This window comes from Anarhichas minor, unplaced genomic scaffold (assembly GCF_050575085.1).
Source record: "Anarhichas minor isolate MPS153535 unplaced genomic scaffold, ASM5057508v1 ptg000014l, whole genome shotgun sequence".
In the NCBI taxonomy this organism is placed as follows: Eukaryota; Metazoa; Chordata; class Actinopteri; order Perciformes; family Anarhichadidae; genus Anarhichas; species Anarhichas minor.
Window position 1 is genome coordinate 12,585,059 of NW_027466460.1, and position 17,995 is coordinate 12,603,053.

The 17,995-nt window shown below is 43.8% G+C and overlaps 3 protein-coding genes across 4 annotated transcripts in view; all 3 read left to right on the forward strand.

Moving 5' to 3' along the window:
• LOC142950103 (protein sidekick-1-like) overlaps positions 1-3,320 on the forward strand; it is a 138,640-nt gene extending 135,320 nt beyond the window's left edge. The window contains exons 45-48 of the mRNA XM_076092002.1: positions 403-540; positions 2,088-2,208; positions 2,306-2,435; positions 2,966-3,320. Coding sequence (XP_075948117.1) covers positions 403-540; positions 2,088-2,208; positions 2,306-2,435; positions 2,966-3,274 — 698 coding nt within the window. The 3' untranslated portion in view covers positions 3,275-3,320. The remainder of the gene's footprint in view (positions 1-402; positions 541-2,087; positions 2,209-2,305; positions 2,436-2,965) is intronic.
• Positions 3,321-6,742: 3,422 nt separating this feature from the next.
• LOC142949720 (uncharacterized) lies at positions 6,743-13,340 on the forward strand. Of its 2 annotated transcripts, none has more exons than XM_076091533.1 (2): positions 6,743-6,987; positions 7,870-13,340. In XM_076091533.1, the coding sequence occupies exon 2, from the start codon at positions 8,716-8,718 to the stop codon at positions 11,797-11,799; it is 3,084 nt and encodes a 1,027-aa protein (XP_075947648.1). In that variant the 5' UTR covers positions 6,743-6,987; positions 7,870-8,715; the 3' UTR covers positions 11,800-13,340. The 2 variants fall into 2 exon arrangements, with proteins under 2 accessions (XP_075947648.1, XP_075947647.1); XM_076091532.1 differs by having other exon boundaries at positions 8,602-13,340.
• Positions 13,341-14,400: 1,060 nt separating this feature from the next.
• On the forward strand, positions 14,401-17,432 carry gpank1 (G patch domain and ankyrin repeats 1). Its single transcript, XM_076091535.1, has 4 exons — positions 14,401-15,412; positions 15,498-15,639; positions 15,734-15,809; positions 16,659-17,432. Exons 1-4 carry the CDS (start codon positions 14,960-14,962, stop codon positions 17,098-17,100), a joined length of 1,113 nt encoding a protein of 370 aa, XP_075947650.1. The 5' UTR covers positions 14,401-14,959; the 3' UTR covers positions 17,101-17,432.
• The last annotated feature ends 563 nt before the right edge of the window (positions 17,433-17,995 follow it).

A 17,995-nucleotide genomic window follows, 5' to 3' on the forward strand; every position in this document is an offset into this window, starting at 1 on the left:
GGTGATCCAACTTGTTTAATTGGGGGTGGACTGAATTTCTAGCCAGAAACAATGGAGGAAGCTGCTGTGATTGTGTGTTTGTGTCTGCTGCCATCAAGAGGCAGAGCCGTGAAACTACAACTGCGCTTATTGTGCAAAGGGAAAGTTTGTCTGTGGCACAATAATTAATGAAAAGTCTTCAATACACACATTCATACAGCTTCCTCTCTCTTACCTTATACACTGATCTGAGAAAAGAGACGACAATCAACTTTTTTCATCAGGTTGTTTGAAGAATCCGCAGGATGAGTTTGATGACACGAGGAAGAGACAAACCATAACTTTAATTTGTAGTGAAGCAAAAGAAAAGTTGATACCTTCCTCATGTGTGTTCCTCCCTCCTCTCCTCCTCCCTGTCTGCAGCGCTGTCGGAGCGCCCGTTCTACGAGGAGTGGTGGTTCCTGCTGGTCATGGCTCTGGTGGGACTCATCCTCATTCTGGTCCTGGTCTTCACACTGCTGCTGCATGGACACAACAGCAAGTACAAGGCCTGTGGCACAGGTTTGTGGCTCTAATGTCATGCTTTATAAGGTGACAAAGTGGTGATATTCAAGGTGGGTTTTTTTTGGCAAAAGAGGCATTTTCCTCTCCTCAATGACACTCACATCGATCCACTCACTGTCAACAGGCTCACCACATCTACCCCCCCCCTGTTTTATTACAATGAACTCAATTTGTTGTGATTCTGAAAAGCTGAGACGTGCTTCAGAGGAGAGGAAACCAAGGCCAGTTCCTTCAGGGCGTTAACGTTATCTCCCTGCAGCTGTCATTTCTGTAGGTTTTTGAAAATGGCTTTCGATTAATGCTGAAATGAAGTCTTTTCATTAACACAAGTTTTAGTATTAAGCCTGGCTAATTTAAAAAAATACTACTTAAATAAGACTAGGTTGGCCAATCCAAAGTGAGATGTCTCTTAACTAGAAAGAGACCGTTTTATGGCTGGAACATGTTAGAACAGACTTGTTTGAGTTTCATTTGCAAGACTTATATTATCCATTTATCAGGAATGTTCTGTATTACGGACACAGTTCTCATTTCAGGTGTTTCATCTAAAGCTCTGTTCGGATCAGATTCACTCCTCTATTGAGAGATCCCACTGGGAAAAGAAGCCAGTTTTTCATACTTAAATTTGGACTGCTCTATTATATTGTAGCTCGCACCACCTCCACAGGGTCAGTCAGGGAGCGCAGCAGCCTGGAGCTGCAGGGACCAGAGTCTTACTCACGGATGCTTATTGACGTGGATTGAGGGACAAGCCTGTTCCTCACTGTGACCAAAAAAAGTGTCCGTTAGTTTGATGTGTTGCCCGGTTACCCCTCCAAAGCTTCGGTTCTTCCTGTTTTCCTGTTTTCATGCGAGTTTCTTCTCCTCTCGGGCTTCCTGTGATGTTCTCAGATGTGAGCTTTGTGTGTGTGTGTGTGTGTGTGTGTGTGTGTGTGTGCGTGTGTGTGTGTGCGTGCGTGCGTGCGTGCCAACATCTGTAATTCAAAGTTGTCCCTGACAAGCGCGGGTTACATCAGGACAGCTGCTAATGTGAGTTGCCACGGAAACCTTGGCACAACCTCTGGGGCAGTGGAGCGATGAGACGGAGCGAGGGAGGTGCTGCAGGAGGAGAGAGAGTGCACAGACACAAACAAGAATCAATGGCTGTCAATTCACTCCAATTTCATTTCATTCATACAGCACCAAATAATAACAGGCGTTATCTCATATAGAGAAAGTCTAGACCGTACTTTTTATAATGTGTCGGTGTCGGTGGGCAACAGCAAATTCAATTTTTGTTCCGATGACCATAAATCATCCAGAGCACATTGTTGTGTTTCAAACAGCATCATATTTCTCCCAATTCAAAACGTGACATTGTTTTCATTATTGTTCCATTCGTTATGGTTATTGGTGAATAAATTAAGAAGCTATTCTGTGTGGTTACTGCCTGAGTGACAAATTATGCATGCCAGTTTATGTATTCCTCAGCCGCTGCCACATACGAGTGACTGAACGTCCGTATATTTAGCTGAACCTTTTCCAATCCTTTCATTTTCCTCCAGGGAAGCACGCGTCCACGGCGGAGGAGTCGGTAACGCTGGACAACGGAGGTTTCACTGCTTTGGAGCTCAACAGTCGAACGCTCAACACCAAGAACGCCTTCCTGAAAAAGAACGGCACCAGGTGTGCACTCACTCACTCACTCACTCACTCACTCATATTTTGAATCAAGGATTTGATTTTTTTTACTTAATTATTGTTAATGTGTTTGTGCGTCCAGATCTCCCCCCAGGCCAAGTCCAGGTGGTCTTCACTACTCCGATGAGGACATCTGTAACAACTATAACGGAGCCGTGCTCACTGAGAGCACCACGCTCACAGAGAAACCCACTGAGGTGTCTGAGTCAGAGGTATCTCTCTCCATCTGACTCTCTCTCTCTCTCTCTCAAATTCAAAGGCTTTTATAGAGTGCTGCAGGATTGAGTCCTAAAACCCTGAAATTAGTTTAAGCACTTCCTCGTCTCGAAGTTAATGGCTTTCTTGAATGGGTTTTTGGTTAGACGCCTGAAATAAGGTTAGCGGTTTACACAAGCTTAAGAGTTTCAACGTTTTGTTCTACGATATAAAATACGTCAGTTAGCGGTTGCTAACAAGCGGCTAAATGAGACTACTAAACGTCATCACCAGTGCCATCTCAGGAGAAGTATCCCACGTTATCTCAGCGTCTTCAACTCCAACCTTCCCCTAAGTTCTGTCTCTCCTGTCGAATAAAGGCAAAACTGACAACAAAAGATCTAAAACTCGCAGGGATGATCAGCCACAGACGTGCAGCGGCCTTAGACCTTCATGCCGACTCTGAAGTTCCTTCCCCTGATGTGTGTCTCTCTCTCTCTGATGACGTTTAACCCACCCCCTGCTGTGTGTTTGTGTTTGTACGTAGTTAACAGACAGCGACTACGAGGACGAGCAGCCCAAGCACTCCTTCGTCAACCACTACATGAGCGACCCCACCTACTATAACTCCTGGAAGCGGCAGCCCAAAAGCCTGAAACCGATCAGCGCTCCCTTTGGCTACGAGGAGTGCGCCACTGCAGACACGGAGCCCTACTACCAGACCGTGGTCACCCAGCACAGCACAGGCGGCGCGTACACGCCCACGGGGCAGCCCGCGCACACACACGTCAACCCCAACACCAACCCTCCTCCGGGGTCACGCACCCCTGTGACGGGATTCTCCTCATTCGTTTGACTCTAGAGACAAAATCTGCACAAAATGATACACACACATGTACACAAAATGAAGGAAGGGGGGGGGGGGGTCCGCTGTGTGTTTGGACTAAAGGAGACAGAGCCGGAGGAGAGAGAGAGAGAGAGAGAGAGAGAAGAGAGGGGAGGACGAGCTGAGGAGATGTGGGACGGACTGGTGACTAAAACAGCCCCTCATGCCCCAAAGAACTAAACCCACACTTCTCACTCGCCTTCTCCCCTCGTTCACAAAGATCCTCACTGCGTCGCCAAGTGTGTGTGTTGCCCTCCTATTCTTTTACGCCTCAGTGTCACTGTGCTCACACACACAGTTCTCGTTTCCACACACACACACACACACATTCACAGCGGCGTATACCACCAGATATCCATGGCTATTCCAGAGACCCTCCAATGAGAGCTGCGACTATGTGAGTCCGTCCAGGCTCATTTCGAGGAGAGAAGTCGACGTTCAAACCGGTGGAACGTGGAATTTCTGCACAACGCTTCGTCTCTGTTTTCTGTATTTACACTGAAGTGCACAAATCCACACGCATGCACTCCCTGATGCACCATTTCAGCACCTCCCCGCTGGGGGAGAGGAACTTTAAGGGTGAGGTGAATCATTAAAAGACGGCACAGAAGGGAGCAGCTTTTGTTGACAGACTGGTTCATGTACACAAACACGGAGCTGTCAGCTTTAAAATACCGCCACACAGAGGAAAAGAAGAAGAAAAAAATAAAACAATCGATAATCACGTTTTTTGAACTTGCCGGAGGACGGAGAGCGAGCGGGGGCTTCTTCAGATCTCAAGGCATTCTCAGTGAGAGTGTTGTGTGGTTTCTGAGAGCGCTGTGTGATGTTTGGGGTTTGGTTCGGAATATATGAAAACCATGTTTTTTGACCGTCTACTGCCTGTTGTCAGCGCTCCTCATACCACAGCCTCCCAAGCCATAATGCTTGCACTGAGCCCACACATTTCGTCTTTCTTCTGTTGAAGTTACATTTTTTTTACAAGTCTGGGTGTGTTTGAGTGGGACAAGTGTGCGTAGAAGCATGCCGTGTATAAATGGCCCTGTGTTCAGCTAAGAAGCCCGTTCACCCGTCTCTGTTGTTCACCGCTAAGCAAAAGCGTGCCATTGTATGTATGTTTGTGTTTTTCAGATGGATTTTGTACAGGGAACCCCGTTTTACTAGTGTGCTGTTGTATGTAGTTTTGGCCGCGTTTGTGTGATTCAAAGCAAATAGTGAAACGGCACCGGAGCGAGTCCTCAGCTACACCGACAGACAGGAGGGAGAAGGAGGAGGTCGTTCAACAAGAATCATGACAAATAGATCAGCCGTGTGAGTGTGGAACAAGTTTACAGGATATTTTAGAGAAGCGTTCTTGTTCAAACTGAGTGCGATTGAACTTTGACTCATAAGGCCCCACTATCTGTACCCTGGCCTCAACTCCAGCAGCCAGGCTGCCACACATCTACTTTGTACCAAACAAAAAAATCATCTGTAAGTTTTCGCTCATGTATAATTTAAAAGATTTCTCCTCCGTCCCAGCCAGCCAGCAGCCTCCCTCACTCTGTCACGCTTGTTTTGAGTCCCATTACAGTGTGTGAATAAATGGTCATTGTTTAACAGCGTGTCTTTGTGGTCTGTTGTAGTACTGAGACAGTGAACGTGTCTCTTTTGGAGCGTCCTCTACACATTACACTTACTGAATTAAAGATGTGCCTTAACATTCTGTAACTGCCTCAGTCTCACTGAACTCTCTCAACCAGGCCTGTTAGCATTGTTTGTGTCTTTTATTTAAGTAGGACAAGGAGCATAGACTGTATACAAGAAGGATCACAGCTTCATCAGTCAATACTTATTATCTATCAGTGTTTCAATGTTCTGCTCAGTGTGTGATCTTTTCTCTGAATAAAGTTGTGCATTCGCGGATACTGCTGGCAGCAGGTAGTTGAATGATTAAACAATTATGTAAGAGATCATTCAGCAGAAGCAAAGTGCATTCACTACAATCAGCAGTTCAACTTGTAAACTGCCATGTGTCATCAAGTGAAGGGTTGGTTCACCCACATTTTATTTGTCCAGGTTTTGATCCAATGCTCTCTTAGATTTCTGCCTCCACTCTAATACACTGCAGGTAATGGAATTTAGTTTCTGGTGCGTAAAGTCTTCAACAAATAGGCTTAAAAATTCAACAGTATATGTGTGTGTGTGTGTTGTGCTTTTGTTAGTGTTTTTATTAAAACAAACATTGTCAGAAACTGGCCTTTTCTGTTTCACCAACTAATCCAAGCAGATCCTTTATACCAGAATCAGAAATGGTTTATTGCCAAAGTACGTTTGCACATACAAGGAATTTGGCTTGTTGATTGTTTACAATAATAAACACAATAGTAGAAGACATAATTTAAGAATAAAGAATGTGAAATTTTACAATAGAATATAAACAAAGAAACAAATTAAGAGTATGTTAAAACAAGTCTGTTATTTGTGGCTTGGTTCTCTAATAACTGACACATTAATCAGCCTAAAAATAACCGAAGGTAATGGATTTCATCAGTTATAATCAAAAATAATGTATATTAATCATATTTCATTATTTGCATTCTACCTATTTAATTAAACCTTGTGACACCACCTATATACACACGTGTGTCAAGTCACTGAGACGCCGCCTTCATGATGTGATGTTATGTTTATTGTAATAACTTACATCGCAGCCAAAATATTAAGTTGGTTGATTGATTAGTCAATCCATAGACAATTAATCAATCAATAGGAATATAAATAATCAATTTTAAGAAATGTATTCAGTAAAAATAGCAAATGTGCAAACTGTGAGACTTTGCTGCTTTTTTTCCTTAATTTTACACATAAAGTATTTTCGATATTGTATTATTACCTTTACTTAAGTAAAAGATCTGTTCCACCACTTCAGCCCCAATAAATATGAAGTAATACAACCAGTGGTGGAACGGCACTAAGTATTTACTCGAGTACTGAACTTAAAAGTAGAGTGTTGAATTGGTTGTACTTTACTTAAGTATTTCAGATCTTCTATGCTTCTTTTATACTTTTACTCCGCTGCATTTCAGAGGCAAATATTGAACTTTTAGTGCTGCTTTGGAGTAATGACAACTTCAGCCACTTCTTACTTTGTAGATTAAGATTTATGTTTTAAAACAATGAGCATAAATATATGATGCAATGCTATACTGTAAAATAAACTACCCAAATGTGGTTAAAGTAGTTCAAATGACATTTAAATGCTGCTTGTATGTTAATGGACAATACAATTCTATCAGACGTGCTTTTACTTTTGATATTTGGAGTACATTTTGCTGGTAACACTAATGTACTTTTCCTTGTACTGGGGTATATTTATATTGATGTCCACTGTCATGCGCCATGCGGCTCCAGGCCAGCAGGGGGCGCTGTGGACGGCGAAACAGCCCCCAGGGGAACTGTTGTGGTGTCCGGAAGAAGGACTCAGCATGGCGGATATTTTTACCACTTCATCCTTTGCTTTACAGTGTTAATATAAATATCGTAAAATGAATCCCGAATGTAAAACCGTGGCGCTGCAGTGAGCTGTATCTTCAGACACCAACGGCTGTTTTGCACACTGCGCAGGTCTGAGCTGGAGCAGCTGTTTACACCGCTGTCTGTCTTCTCTGCACACGTCCTGACTTGTGACCCAGTTTGGTTTGGTGAGTTTTCGTCTCCTCCTCCATTATTGCTCAGTACTCATCACAATGCCCTTTATTTCTGCGGTGGCTGTGTGCTGCACCCAAACACATCCAGGCACCGTCCGTGTGACGTGGTGAAGCGTACAGGGGTGTGTGCGGCTTGTAACGTCAGTCAGGGGAGTTTACGGTGATCGCACTGCAGTTTATGTTAGCTTTTATTTATTTTAGTTGGTAAACACAGGACACCCGCTGTGAAATAAACATCTGTGCTCCCTGAGGAGCCCAGGGGCCTCCTGAAGCCCCCACAAACCCCTTGAAAGGGTCCAGTCTCACTAGTGAGTAGATGAGTAGTGGCAGTAGAAATATGCCATGACAAGAAAAAGCCCTGCATTCACAAGTAAAAGTACAGGAGTATTCGCAGCAAAATGTACTTTAAAGATCAAAAGTAAAAGTACTCGATACTCCCAGTGTTATATTATTGTATTACTGGATCATTATCATTGATGTATTCATATGTGGTGCTTTAATGTTGTTGTAGTTCAAGATGAAGCCAATTTTAACCGCTTTATATACTTTGGTAGTTTAGTCTGCCAGATCTGTAACAATGGATCATATTTTATATTCTGTTTTTTATATGCTTTGTGTGCAAAATCTTAATTTGGAAGGTAAGTAAAATTCTTAAGATATGTGTGACGTGAGGTATAATACTTCTCTGTAGTGGTGTAGAGGTATAGGTCTGTCCATCGTGTACTTTACGTGTCGCTTTGCTTTCTATATAAATCGTACAAACTAGAATCTGGATAACTTTTTAGCTGAGAGCTGTGGCCGGTAGCTCCCGTGAAGCTTTGCTACTTTTTTGTCTTTTTTTTCCTTTTCTTTTTTCGTGTTTATCACTTATGGCAGATGACAGAATATTTTCGTCAACATCTGAAAAGGAAGAGTGGGGATTAAGAGCAGCAGACTGTGAGACGATCACCTGCTCACGGCCGACCAACCAGACGGACCTGCTGGACCGAACGCCACCAAACTGCCTCAGGGAGGAGAGCCGAGATGGAAGCTAAGCTAGCCCAGCTATAGGACCTAAAGCTACTCCACTACCCAGCCTACTGCTGGCTGTCTTATGCCCGGTCACAGAAAAAATAAGCTCATCGCTCATCCTGGATCAAGCTGCACTCTGTGTTTACATCATGACGCTTGTTGCTCAAACACAGTCAAAGTTGATGGACAATATTTTCCTCATGTTGAATTTGTAATGTAATATTATCTGCCAAGAGAATTGTTAATATGTAAATTCAGAAAATGCACTACAGGAACGTACTACTGTGTTTGTTTGTCATGTGTTTGTTGTGTTACGAATAGGCTTGTGCCTCCCTGTGTTGCATAATGACAACAAAAGATCCATGAAACCCTAAATACTTGAATTTGTGTCTCAGTCTCATGGAACATTAGACTGTTTAACATTCATTAACCCAAATGAAAGAAACTAAGGTGGAATTCCCATATTTCAATATGAATGGGGTGGACAAATTAATAGAAACGTCATAACCTTCATGAATGTGGATCTACAGCCTCACCGTAGCTAGCTGTACTTAATAAACCGAACCTGAAACTAACTTGTGTTTGTTTCTTTCACAGGTCTCCTGAGTGGGATGAAACATCAGGGGCCTGAACACAGAACAAAGAGGGTTTCATCTTAATTCAAAGAAGAACTAACCTCAGTGAAAACAAACCGAACACCAAACACTAACAATGGGTGAAGTGACTGTCGAGGTAGATGCGGAGGTGACAAAACAGGACTTCTCCTCGGAGCCTCTGCCAGAGCCGCTGCTGATAATCCTCTCCCCACCTCCACCTTTCTTACCGGTCCCCGGTGAGCCGACGATGTTATGGCATAAGTGGCGTAAAGCTTTCGAACACTACTTCGAGGCGCTCGGTGAGAACAAGCTCGTGGACTCCAGTAGGCGTGTGCTCTTACAGAACTGCCTTGGCCTAGAGGGCCAGCGTATCTTCACAACACTGATCCCGAGTGAAACCACCTATGCGGCAGCCATCTCCTCGCTGACGGTTTACTTCTGCTCCGATCACAGCTCTCAGGTGCGCCGCCTTCAGTTCCATCAGAGGGCTCAGATGCCCGGAGAGACCGTAGATCTTTTTGTGTCCGCGCTGGAAGAACTGCTGCGGCCTTGCAGCTATGGAGACTTACAAGACGAGCTTATTCTGGATCAGCTGATTGAGAAAACAAACTGCCCACAACTCCGAGAGAGGCTGCTGTTGGAGAGGGAAACTCTGACCTTGGACAAGGCATTGGTCATTGGTAAAGAGGTTGAATTTGCTTTAAATGAACCCGAACTGTTTGGTTTTCACGAGGTCAGTGTGGACATCGGGGACGATTTAGACCCTCCTGTTCAAATAAAACGCAAAAGAGGGCGGCCTCGGCGCGGGGAGGGAAAGCCGAAAACCCCCGCAAAACCACGCTGGACTAAAACCCAGACAAGATCATCGAGATACAAAGACAATTACAGCAACAATAAGCTACATTATTGTGAAAATGATGATGTGTCTAAGAGTGACGATGAAGCCTGCGATAAAGCAGGTACTGAAAATAATGGAGCCTTGTCGACATCACAGAGGATGGAGGAGGAAGCCTGCGACAATGCTAGTGAATGTGTCGATGATGATGATGAAGAAGAAGAAGAAGAAGAAGATGATGATGATGAAGATGAGGACTTTTACCCGCCTAAACTCAAAGGCCCCTACTGTCCTATCTGTATTGACACGCGCTTCCGGGACGCAAACAAGCTCGCCAGACACATGAGGATGCACACGAAGGAGAAACCGTTCCGCTGCCCCGTGTGCGTCATGACATTCAGCCAGTCCTACCACATGACCCGGCACATGAGGAAGAAGCACGGCGCGGGCCAGTACGTCTGCCCCACGTGTGGGAAAAGTTTGGAGAGTTTTGCGGGGCTGCAAAGTCACAAGAGGGCGCACGCGTCACGAGTTCTGTCCTGTACCGACTGTCACGAAAAATTCACTGACAACGATGCGTTCTCTAGTCACGTCATGTCACATGGCGAAGACCGCTCGACCCAGGCAGAGGGACCGAGTTCTCAGCAAAGTGACCAAGCGAAAAGCAAAGAAATAGTCGAATCACGTAATACTGATAATTACGACGATAGCGGGGATGATAATGGGGATTCTCAAGATAAAGAATCTAAAGTTAATGTTAAGATGGAAGAGAAGGACACCGATGGAGGTAAATCTCAAGATGAAGACAGTCTGAAAGAAAAAGTTGCCAAAACAAAAGGCCATTTCTGTCACATCTGCGTCGGCAGGCGCTTCAGAGGGCCGAACAAACTCGCCAGACACATGAGGACGCACACGAAGGAGAAACCGTTCAGCTGCCCGGTGTGCGCTATGACCTTCAGCCAGTCCTACCACATGACCCGGCACCTGAGGAAGCAGCACGGCTTGGGCCAGTACATCTGCGAAAAATGCGGGAAAAGTTTAGGGAGCTGGCTGGAGCTGAAAGCGCACAAGAAGACTCATGCAGTTGAAGGTCTGACGTGTCTCGCGTGCGACAAACAGTTCAAGGAGAAGGCTGCACTTGTGAGTCATCTCAAATTACACAAGAAAGTCCAGTCCAGCCCTCGGAGCCTCGTCTGCAGCGACTGCGGCAAAGTATTTGGTCGAATGTATCACCTGAAAAGGCACATAGTGACCCATCGCAAAGCAACAAACGGGGAGGCTTACACGTGCCCCGATTGTCAGAAGAATTTTGCCTTCCCAGAAGACCTCAACAAACACTTGGAGATCCATGTGAAAGAAAACAATGGGACTTGTCCGAAGTGTAACGAAACCTTCAGTAGTCCAGAAGGTCTGGAAACGCACATGGGGGTTCATGAAAAGTCTTACGCCTGCAACACCTGTGGGAAGAAGTTTAAGGTGGAGTACGCTCTGAAGAAGCACGAGCAAGGCCACCAAAATAAGCAGTATTACTGTTCTTTGTGCCGCAAACGCTTCGTCAAGCTGTCTCACTACAAGAGGCACGTAATGGTCCACGACAGACGGGAATCGAGGTGTCCGCACTGTGACGCCGTCTTTCTGCAGTTAACGGCTTTGAAGTATCACCTGCGGACTCATAAGGAGGAACGGCCGTTCCAGTGCACCTGTTGTATCGAGACCTTTGAGGAGAAGGAGGAGCTCGAGCAGCACCGCTTCAAACACAGGAAATTCAAGAAGGAGAGGCCGTACTCGTGCACTCGGTGCGATGCCGCTTTCCCAACACTGATTGAGCTGACGGACCACATGAGCTCACACGACGGAGAGCAGCCGATGAACTGCCCCGTCTGCGGCAGGACTTTCCTCAACAAGAACAAGATGGAGAAGCACCTGGGCATCCACTCGGGGGAGAGACCTCACCTCTGCTCCATCTGCGGCAACGGCTTCCCGTCGGCCGCCAGCCTCAAGTTGCACGTCCACATCCACACGGGAGAGAAGCCCTTCCAGTGTCTGCAGTGCAGCAAGAGCTTCAGGTCGTCCAGCGGGCTGCGGCTGCACAGCAGGGAGCACATGGAGGTGCGGCCCAGCTACGAGTGTCCCGAGTGCGGCAGGACTTACGGTCGCATGACGGAGCTGAAGATGCACCAGCGCTATCACACCGGCGATAAACCGTACGCGTGCAACTGCTGCAACAAGCGCTTTATAAGCAAAGACAAACTGAACGTTCACATGAGGATACACACTGGGGAGAGGCCGTACTCCTGCCCCCGCTGTGGACAGACCTTTACACAGACCGGGGACAGAAACAGACACATCACTAAATACCACTAGTTAGATGCTGTAGAGACCGTGAACTCCTAGGAACTTGTTGCATTTGGATGATGGCGGCGGTGGTTTTGCATATTTGTAGGGGCTGGTAGCAGTCGGAATAGACTCGGACTCTGATTATTCAGATTATTTGATCAAGAATAAGAAACCAAAATAAGCTGTAGTAGGCAGATTTAGGCTGCCACGAACACTAAAATGTCAAATGATTAGGTTGTGTGGTTGTTTTTTTTGGTAAATTAAAGAAGAACATCGATGTTATCCGTTGTAGAATAGAATAGAATTCAAAACACGGCTTTAAATTATCGACTAGTGGTCAATCAATAATAATCCTTATTTATATCGCACATTTCATACAGATTATGTAGCTCAAAGTGCTCTACATTTAAAAATAAATAAAAACAGAAAACTTTCCTTTCACAGAAAGCATGCATTTCTGTGAAATCAACACCTCACTGAGTTTCAAGTATCAACAAAGACGAAGCATTACAAGTGCTTCAAGGTCTATTTACTCCGATTACTTTTCACTTCTTCTAAGGAATATTAACACGTATTTCTACAAAAGCCTTTGTTCAGTATGAATTCAATGGTTTCAAGGATAGTTTATTGTTATTATGCAACACGGGTTGCAGCTATTATTCAACAGCTTGTTTTACTGCTTTTTGCAAAAACACATTTACATTTGGATCATGGATTGTGCTTTTAAGGGTGGTCTGGTATCTCAGACTCCACACTCGCTGTATAACAGCCACCTTCTCAGTGCAGCAAGCAAAAACGTGCAAAACCACTGATTTTTTTCGTGCTACTACAAGCCTTTACTTTTGTTTCACCATCCCAACAGTTTGTAGCTTCTGTGCTGTTTTCTGCCAGCTTCACACCTGGACTTTATTCTATATCACTACATTAGCACTTCATACAAAAGCTCTGCATGAGGGTTTAGTCCGTGTAGCTCCTCCCTCTTACCCCTGTGCCTGACGCGCCCTCTTCACACAGCAAGCACCTCGTTTTACCAACAAACACACACTAGTGACCGACATGCCAATAGTTCTTTGACCTCCAGAGCTTTTTTGTTCAACTTGTTTGCCCAAATCTGGGGCTACAAACTGGACTTAATCACGGTCACTCAAATGACACTAAAAGACGTCAGAGATTGCGTTTCAGTGCTTTCAGTGCTTTTCAGGGTGATTGTGGCTAAGTGGATAGCAGGGCCGTCTTTCAATCAGAGGGTCGGCGGTTCAATCCCCGGCTCTGGCTCCGCTAGTCGCATGTCGATGTGTCCTTGAGCAAGACACTTAACCCCAAAATTGCTCCCGTAGCTGTGCCTACGGTGTGGAAATGTGATAGACTCTGAATTGTAAGTCGCTTTGGATAAAAGCGTCTGCTAAATGACTATAATGTAATGTTGTTGTCCTCCCTGCCACCGTATGTTGTCGTATGTTTGTTTTGGTTCATTTTTTTATTTTTTTTTATTTAGCCATCTCTGTAACCAGGTGCTTTGTAACTGTGTTTAGAAAAGTGCCATCAGAATAAAACAATTATTCACCCTGCTTGCACATGTAAGGAGGTTTATGAATGGTATTTGAAAAAGGTAAACAAAAGAGAAGAGATAAATAAAGTGGTCTCGCAGGTTTTCCCCTCGGTTCCAACATACAGATAAATATTTTGCAGCCATGAGATCTGTTTTTAAGTTATCTCTCCCGAAATGTAAGAATATTTTTGCCCTCATTGAAGAATTTCTGGGCATTTAATTGATCTAAAACTAGAAATACTAAATGTAAAAAACATAAAGTATATATAAAGGAGAAAAAAAAGGAAAAAAAGACACTATTGTATAAGATTATATAATAATATAATAATAATTAATATAATCTGTAATATGTATTAACAATGTGTCTTAGACACATTAGTATGACACACAGGGTCCTGGTAGTGTGCATGCTGGCTCACTGTCACTGCGTCATGACTTACTGAGATGCCTGATTAACAGTAACAGGTGGTGGAAGAAGTAACTATAAACTTCTACTTCTTTACTACATTTCAGAGGTTAATATTGTACTCCACTATATTTATTTGACAGCTGTAGTTACCAGTTACTTTGACATTTTAAATACAAAACATAAGATGATCATGTTAAATATGATGCATTAATATGGATTAAACTACCAAACAGTATATAAAGAAGCTACAATTAGTTCCACCTTGACCAGATGGGACATTAAAATGCAGCGTACATGAAATATATTAGTAATAATAACCCAATAATATAATACGAATTTAACATTGGCAGGTGGTGTAGTATAACTTGTCATACTTAAAGTACATTTATCAGATAATACTTATTGTCTTTCGCTTAAGTAAGACTTGGAAAGCAAAGCTCGGTCTTTGTCTAATGTGGTACTCTGCAGTCTATGGTAGTACTCTACACTGTGTTATTCCTACTTTTTAAGAATTTAAGAATACTTATTCTACCACGAGCACTGCTCATAACATAGTTATATTTTAACAGTAGGGGTATTCTTTATAACAAGTACTGCACTTTTACTCCTGTCCGGTAGGTGGCAGTACTCATCGTTAGTCATGTGGCTAACGTTACATACGACGCTCTGTTTACAAAGAGAAGAAGAAAGAGGGATAACAGGCTAGGTTAACGTTAGCTTGAAGAGAAGTAGATTCGTAATAGTATAGAAATTAGTCGGTTCTGTTACTATTGACGTGAACTGGACAACGATTTTAAAGCGACGTAATGTTACCGAATAAAGAGCCCTCGCGAATCTTGAATTAGCATGTTTGTATGTGTCTTAAAGCGAATGCTAATGCTAGGCTTAAGCTCGCTAACCATGTTAGCTCACACGTATGCTAGCTAACGTTAACTTATTTTATACGGCTACAAAGGCAGATGTTAACCGTTATAGTATTCTGAGAGATCCATTGACTCACTGCAAACTGTATTTGGCTCAATTTAATGTGTGGAACTATGTTTAAAATAAGCAAACTAGCTACTAGCTTACTAACGTTACATAGTTTACTGTAATAACGTTACTGTCAGTCCGACAGTTTGCTACCATAGCTAGAGCATTGCAGCTAGAGACTATTATTCTGACTGACTTTCTTTGAAGTAACAGTGAACTGGTTAAGCTTCCAACTTGCTGACGCTACACCACTCTTTATGGCTGCTTTAGGCTTTACTCCTGCCAGCGGGCAGGATATTTTCAGCTTCGAAACAACCGAACTATCGAGCTCTAACACGAGCAGTGCACTTAATGGGGAAGAAGTCAGGCAGTTCTATGAGAATTTAATGAAAGATGGTAAAGGGCAAGATGTATCAAGGAGAAGTGCAATCAGCAGGAAAGATTGTGGCAGAGAGCATCAGCCTAAACAGAGGATCAGAGAGTCCAGTAGAAGAGCGAGGAGGAGAGTCAGTGCTGCAGAGATGCAGCAGGGTCAAACAGAACATGCCAGTCAAAGTGGGATTAGTGGTGAAAGGGTCCCAAGAAGACAGGCAAGCATCTCAGAAAGCACCATGGAGCTCCTGGGGCTCAGGTTGCTGCGTTGTGCCCACGAAGGGGACATCTCTGCCCTCAAAGACCTTCTCTCAAAAGGGGTTGACATCAACGTCCAGGTACAATACTTACAGCTCAATGTGTTTTCATTTTTTAAAATATTTTATTTGTCTCAAGTCCTGATTGTTTCTCTTCCTCTTCCAGGATACTTACTTCTGGACGGCGGTGATGTGTGCAAGCTGGTCCGGCCAGAGAGCTGCAGTGAGGCTGCTGCTGCGACGCGGAGCGGCCTGGGTCGGAGTGGTGGATACACGGGGCAGGGATGCCAAAGACCTGGCCCTGGAAGGTATGCAAATATTTTTTTGAAAACTCAAAATGTCTTTTTGTTTGTTTGTACGTGGAAGTTGAACTCATTCATATCTTTTTATTTTTACCCCCAGCGGGACACAATGATGTTTTGGAGGAGTTGGAGAGCTTTGGGAGAAGTACACAGAGAGACACACACTCTGATTACAGGTTAGCACACTCTCAGTTGTATACGGTTCAAACCACATTGACCAAATTCCACTTTGTGTGTTATGTCAAAAAAGGGAGTTGAGATCCCAGGAGAGCTGCCTTAAATGAAGGAATACATGTTCGGTATGTGAATCAGGCTAAGGGGACATAAAGCGTATACTTATAGTTAAAGGATGAAATCTAATAATCATTTTAAAGCAAGTGTGTATAACATAAGAATTATGAAGTGATTTAACAAATGTAAAACTGATAATAATAATGTATGTGTATCTGAGTAAAGTGAAGTCTGTGTGTGTGTGGAAAGAGCTGATGTAAGCAGGGTGGGGGCCTTAAAGGCTGAGATCATAACAGATGTCCGAGCACATACACGGGTGTAACCTGACACATGCTCGAACATTGAGCAAGTGAGAGCATCCACAGAGGAAGTTAGGTGATTTCCAGAACACACACACACAGAAAGTTGGGTGTTGTTCGCAGCACACACACATAATCAATGATGTCATGTTAATCACATGCCGAGTGTTGGGGAGGAGGGGGGAGAGAGAGCTCAAAGTGTTATAAACACTTGTTACTGTCCTTCTATCACAGCAGGGAACCACTGTCCAGAAAAACACAAAGGGAATTTCAGACTAAAGACTCAAACTGCTGAAGCGTCATAGTAGCTTAACTTCAGTATAACTGTTTACACAGAACAACATCACTGACATCATCTTGCAGCAAACAAATACTGTGTCAACTTCTGCACATGTGGGCACCTCACTATTGTTTTCAGACGGACTTTAAAACAGAATCTGTTCCTTTAATATTTCTCCTCTCGCCGACGTCGTCTCTTCTTCTGTTTGTCCCCAGTGCCCCCCCGGCTCAGTGGTGTGCTGTGTGTCGTAACGAGTACAGCAGCAGCCTGTCATCACATGTGTCCTCCACTCTCCATCAGTTCAGTCTGCGGCGGGCTCCGCCCACCCCCTACTACTGCCTCCCCCCCTCCAGCAACAGCTACAAGATGATGGTTCGTTGTGGCTGGAAACCGGGTTCAGGGCTGGGGCCAGAGGGAGAGGGGCCTCAACAGCCAGTGCCAACTGTGCTGAAGAGAGACCAGACAGGCCTGGGCTTTGGACACGTGAAGAGAGCCAAAGTGACTCACTTCCAACCCAGGGATCGTGACGCAGTGAAAGCACCATCTAAGAGGAGAGAGGAGAGAGGAGGGAAAGGACAGAGGAAAGAAGAAAGTAGGAGAAAGGAGCAAATAGATAAGAGCTGGGAAAGAGATTTCCGTGCCTCGTTTTATCTTTGACACCTGCTCACAGGGACTTCTCCTCAAGCCTCTCTCTCAACACTTCTCTGAAACATTAAACGGATCTATTATGAAGACAATTTGTACCTGCTTTTTGTTTACTTTTAACTTGGCAGGTTTTTGTAAAGCTGCTGGGATAAATTTGAATACCATGACGATCTCAAAGCTGATACTGGGTCCATATGTGCAATGACCAAATGTGGCATCGGTGTGATTAAATCTCTGTGTGACCAAATATGGTTTACTGTTGTTGATCCGCTAAGACTGTTTCAAAAAGTAAAGTGAATGGATTTTATTTTGCATTTATTAAAAAATACTACACATACTGTGAATCATGGTTCATGATCTATGAAAAGAAACATTTTTTGTCAAAGAGCCATGTTGATATGTTTTATAATACAATAGAAAACATTACTGAGGCATAGCAACCCTTTATGAGTGCTAATGGAAGGAAAAATATATTCAATTCATTAATTAAAATATACTTAAGTTGTCTTGTAGTTTCTCCTGAGTGACTGCAGTAATGCTGTGAAAGTTTCCTTGAGTCACATGCTTGTGCATATCTGCCATATGAGTCTATCACTGCTGTGTTATCGCTTCCTCACATTTGGCCTAGTGAAACATGCCTTACCTGTTCTTGACAGGTGGCCATTTAAAGACTCTTGGACAACTCCCCCAATGAGCTTTGTCTACCAATGTTGGTATCAACTTTTAATCACAAGTTCAATCTTTTTTTATATGTTTTGTACTCTAATCCAAAGGTCCGGTAATAAATACTGTTGAACAATGTTTTCGTTGTTCCACGGAGGTGTTGATATCATAGAGAAAACATTATGTAATGCAGTCAATTTTATTCAAGGGGCTTTACAGTGTGTACAAGATTCATCACCCATTG

Coding starts and splice junctions, on each gene's coding strand:
- LOC142949720 (XM_076091533.1), top strand. CDS start 8,716: ATGGGTGAAGTGACTGTCGAGGTAGATGCGGAGGTGACAAAACAGGAC.
- gpank1 (XM_076091535.1), top strand. CDS start 14,960: ATGGCTGCTTTAGGCTTTACTCCTGCCAGCGGGCAGGATATTTTCAGC. Junction 15,640..15,733: donor CAAAGACCTGGCCCTGGAAG/GTATGCAAATAT, acceptor TTTTACCCCCAG/CGGGACACAATGATGTTTTG. Junction 15,810..16,658: donor GACACACACTCTGATTACAG/GTTAGCACACTC, acceptor GTTTGTCCCCAG/TGCCCCCCCGGCTCAGTGGT.